The sequence below is a fragment of the Argentina anserina genome, chromosome 5 (genome assembly GCF_933775445.1).
Source record: "Argentina anserina chromosome 5, drPotAnse1.1, whole genome shotgun sequence".
NCBI lineage: Eukaryota > Viridiplantae > Streptophyta > Magnoliopsida > Rosales > Rosaceae > Argentina > Argentina anserina.
In genome coordinates, this window is record NC_065876.1 from 3,755,368 (window position 1) to 3,760,242 (window position 4,875).

Consider the following 4,875-nt stretch of genomic DNA (forward strand, 5'->3'; position numbering starts at 1 on the left):
CTATACAGTGATTCCCAACTCATAACACAGATCCGTCAATGACGATAGGAATCAAAAGCCGACTTTCTTGAGTCAGAGGCCTCGTATGAAATGCTGCTGTGAAACAGTGAAACTGTGTATGCCAAGTGCTCAGCCACGTGAACATATAATCCGAGTCATCTTTTGAGGTCTCAAATTGCTACGCACAGTGCAACTTCCCCAGCCTCCCATCCGCTATGTGGTGCAAAGTGAATGAGCTAGCATTTATTGAAAACTGGTTCTTTTCGAGTAAATGTCATCATATGCTATGTACAACAATTGGTTATGAAGATCCATATACTGAAGAAAGAAAATGAACATTAAAGAACCTGAACATTTCTGTTTATTCTTGCAGAACAAGATCATTCATGGGCATTTCCAACATTAAATGAATACAGCTATACTCTCTCGTCTTGGTTTCCTCTCTTTTGGCCTGGGGGTACTTATACAATTTAAGCTATATTCATAGCTAAAACAAAAAGGAGAAAGAATGTGACACCTCCAATCCTGTCAAAAAGGCACAAGCTCGAATATTCATCACATGGCAATTCCTCACTTCTCTTGACAGACATTAGCTAGGCATCATCTGGGATGAAGCAATAATCATGTTAGATCACAACCTCCTCCCAATTTTGGCAAATCTTCGGGCTACTCCGAATATAACTGCCTTAGTCAAGAGCCCTCGATCAAGACTGCAAGCAAGAACTATTGCCCCTCCGACAACTAGAGCTTTAGGTATGTTTCTCCCAACTGGTTTCTCAGGTGGATCTGAATTTTCAACCTCCATGGAATCCTTGGAGCTGTTTTCCACCAATCTCAGGTAATCTGCACTGACTTTCGTGTTGATCTGAGCCATTTTAGCACACCGCGAAAGTGGGGCTTTAGCGGCTCTCTCTTTCTGATATAAACGTAGGCCTGGTTCAATCTTTTTAACAGCTCCCCACATACCCTGACGAACACCAAGTTTCGCAATCTCCCAAGGAATACCCATATCTTCATGGTGAAACAGCAGAACCTCACATGCAGTAAGCTGGCCGTCCCCTCTTTTTGATTCAACTGTTCATATACAACGGATGTAATTATAATCAGTAGGTGTTCTGAAAACCACTATTATGACACAAAATCAATGTGACATTTACAAATCATTAAAAGAATAAAGTAGTCATCCCGCTCAGGTAGTCACAGGAGATGTTTTTTTTTCTCCCTTACTTCGGTTTCAGGGAAATCAAAACCACTTTGCTTTAGAGAAATTTAATATTATAACACGCCGTTACCTGCACGAATGCACCAACTTGAATAGTACAAATCAACGCGTCTAGGTTTTTCACGCCTTGGCACAGCAGAGGAGGGCACTCCCTGAAACATATTAATAACAACATTATTTCCTGACTCAGAATTGAAGTACTTAGAAAAATATCTCTTCAAAACCTCAAACTAGCTCAAAGTTCAATTGAATTCCTATTCTGGTCTACAATTGGTAAACAAGTTTTCTTTAGGAATCCATTTATTAGCACCAGAAACCTAACAATAACTAGTTTTTCTTATTATTGACCGATAACTCAAACTGCTTGAGCCATGAAACCATTGCAATTACCTATAAGAATTTCAAATCCAAAACTGTTATTTTACAAAATTATTAGAGTTTGAAACTAGCTTCCTGAGAAAAGATGCATCAACTGGAACACATATCTAAGTAGTTATATCTAGCTAGTTCAGCTTTTTCCTAGCCAGAACAAACTACAGCTTATCATTTGTAACTATTACATTCTCTGATTCTAGTTATGTTGCCAGAGCAAGAAAAAGTGAACCTTTCAACAAAGTAAGCTATACAATGATATGTGCTTTTGTCTGTGAGGCTGAATTATAAGCTTTTCATTCTCTTACCTTAGTAACACAGTAGTACGATCGCCCTGATTCCCAAATGCGACGACCTATCATGTAATCTCTGTCGCTACAAAAGAATGGAAACTGTGTCCATGCAAAATGAAAAACGAACAAAGTCAGTTCCAAACCAATGCTGCCAGGAAAATTCAAGACTACATAAATCACCAACAGACGCATTTCTTACCTTGCGGACCCAGTGCACTAGCATGGTTCCAGTAGTTGGGCATTCCTCCAAAGTAGAAGCCTCGAGAAGCATGTCATCCCACTTTGCCCGAAATTCATCATCCCAAAAAAAATCCCTCACCGTCTCAGGTGATGCATCTTCAAACACAGTCCTACTCCGGTACTGTGGAGGTCCAGTCTACAACACACCAAAAGAACAAAATTCATTTAACCTCACAAACAAAATACATATAAGCAAAAACAGCACTGCATCAATCCACCAATTGAAGACCTCAACTCAATAGAAACCAGAGCTCAAGACAGCTAGCTACCTGAGGATCTCTACGCCAAGCTTGGTAGCCCATAGTTGGAGTTGACTTATTCATCATATGAATCCAAGCAGGACCCCCATCTTTCTCCTCAACCAGCTGACATATGTGGCGTAAATCGTCATCAGAGACATTACAAGATTCATCATTTTCAATCTGTGAGGAACTGCCACCGCAAAAACAATAGGATTCATCAGCCCAAAAGCTCTCCAAAAGTCAAAACTACCCAACTCCCTAACCAAAACCCAAGTTCCACAACTTGTTGACATCAACAGAAACTAAAGTAGTAATCTCTGACATCAATCCAATTTAAAGTCACGAAATCTGTCGAATTACTAAGGCCAAGTCAAACAAACCTGCAATCAGTATTGGTGGTAGGTGGCAAAGCTAGAGCCTGGTCCTGACTGCCGTCGTCAGCTGCCCAAGGAATGTAATTTGGCAGCAACGAACTCAAATTCAAACTCAAACTCGGAATCGAAATCCCACACGTGGATGCTGCTGGTGGCGATGAAGAAGAAGAGGAAGAAGAAGCAGAGTCCTTTCGTGAGGAGCTATCCAACAATTCTCGACCAACCACGGCGACCCATTTGGGCCGCCACGCCCAGCCAACACAAACCCCAACAATCACAGCAATCCATAGAGGAGTGATGAACTTGACAAGCTCCCCCAGCACTTCTACAAACGTGGGTCTGCTCAGAATCTCCACCAAAGCCGACGCAACAGCCATGTTTCAATACCGAGACTCACCACAAAAAGAAAACCCTCGGTTGAATCGGATAGAGGTGTGCGTTGAGCGAGCAACGACTCGAGGGGTTTTGAGAGATGGGGTGTACGTGTTAGAACCAAAGCTCCCAAGAAGGGTTAAGACCCAACAAGGAGATTGGGTTTTGGAGGATATATATTGTAAGATATAAAATTTAACGAGTGAGAGGAGGAGAGGGAAGGAGAAAGAGAAGAGGAGATTTATTAATATGGGGTTTGTTATTGCAGCAGAGGAGGTGACGATGATGATGATGATGAAGAGGGAGAAGACAAAGCGGTGTGGATAAGATGGAAAAGATAAGCGGTAGAGAGACGCTTGTTGAGATTTTGCAGCTCTGAGGCTCTTACTGTTTGGCCCCAACCAGAGAGAGAGAGAGAGAGAGAGAGAGAGCTGCTTTGTTTTCTTTTGGTTTATAATTGTATTGTTGAGTTTGGCCGATAGAAGAGCCAAGTTGATATGCTGCTGCCGAGGTAAAATTTAAGACCGGCAAGAGTGAAACGAAGAATGTGTTTGTGGTTTGGGCGGGTTTGGGGTTTGTTGTTGAAGACAAAGCCTTTGGTTTGGGTTTGATTCAATGGCCGCTCTTGATTGTTATATACCATCCCTATCATGGGGGATTTGGCTCTATTATGGAGTCTGTGTGCCGCGTTCTCGTTTTTCACGTTCCCCTTGACTTGGATTTTTATGTGCTTTGAAATAGATTTTCTGTGTTGGCTAGCAGAAAACATCGGTAATTACTATATATGTTTTGAACATGGCCGGTATGAACGAAACTAAACGCATGTAATGTGTGCTTACGGGGAGAATGATCCAATCTTATTATACAACCGTACGTAACGAAAAGAAGGAATAGTGTAAACTACATCTTCTAAGCTGAAGTTTAGTCTCTCAATTTTTTTAACGCGTGTAATGTGTTTGATTTTTGTTTGTTAGACACTTACGGAAGAGTCTATATTTTGAATCTTTTCAGAAAAAAAGTCGAAATATTAATAATATACTGTACTCCTAATTGTAGTTGTAGAGTGCTTATACCATTTGCATTTGACTGATTGCTTATTCTTGGTCGTGGTTGTTTCCTAACACGCATCCAAAGAGTGGTCATAAGTGTTTTCCTACAAAAAGTAAAATAGATTCTAAGCAATGTATCAGAAAAATTAGAAGGCTAAATGGGAATTACCTTGAAGAGACTTCAAATGACCCTATGCTAGAACACGATGCCACCAGTGATTAAAGTGCGTCTTCGCCACCGGCGTCCTACAAGATCAACTTGATCTCCTTTAGTTTTCTACCAAACTCATGGACTAAGTTGGTCATAGTTATCACCTCAAAACTAAATTAAACACATCATCCATCGTTACTTAAATTAAGCAATTAAAGAGAATAATTCCATCCTCGATCGCACTAAGCAAAAGGGAGGGAATTCTGGTGGAATTAAAAAACCTGTCATCTGAAATAGCAACTACTGTATCAAAACAAAACCCTAACAGATCCCTTTGGTGATGGTAACCCTAATCATTTGAGGTTGACAGAATGAAGCTAGTTTCATATCCGTCGTCGAAAACAACCACTAAAATTCTAACATATTCAAAGCTAGTGGTATCCATAAAATAATGCAGCATTGCTTTGCTTAGCAAATCAGACCTTAATTCCAGCATTTGACTCGCTCGAGTTGATCCAATGCACGCGCTCAACTCTGTTGCCCCTTTCTGACTATAGATC

The 4,875-nt window shown here is 40.8% G+C and overlaps 1 protein-coding gene across 1 annotated transcript; it reads right to left on the reverse strand.

Annotated features, from left to right (window-relative positions):
* Nucleotides 1-285: 285 nt before the first annotated feature.
* Nucleotides 286-3,704, reverse strand: LOC126794190 (uncharacterized). Its single transcript, XM_050520849.1, has 6 exons — nt 2,750-3,704; nt 2,397-2,559; nt 2,087-2,263; nt 1,903-1,986; nt 1,293-1,374; nt 286-1,074 (listed from the first exon to the last, which is right to left on the reverse strand). The coding sequence occupies exons 1-6, from the start codon at nt 3,118-3,120 to the stop codon at nt 632-634; spliced, it is 1,320 nt and encodes a 439-aa protein (XP_050376806.1). The 5' UTR covers nt 3,121-3,704; the 3' UTR covers nt 286-631.
* Between the last annotated feature and the right edge of the window lie 1,171 nt (nt 3,705-4,875).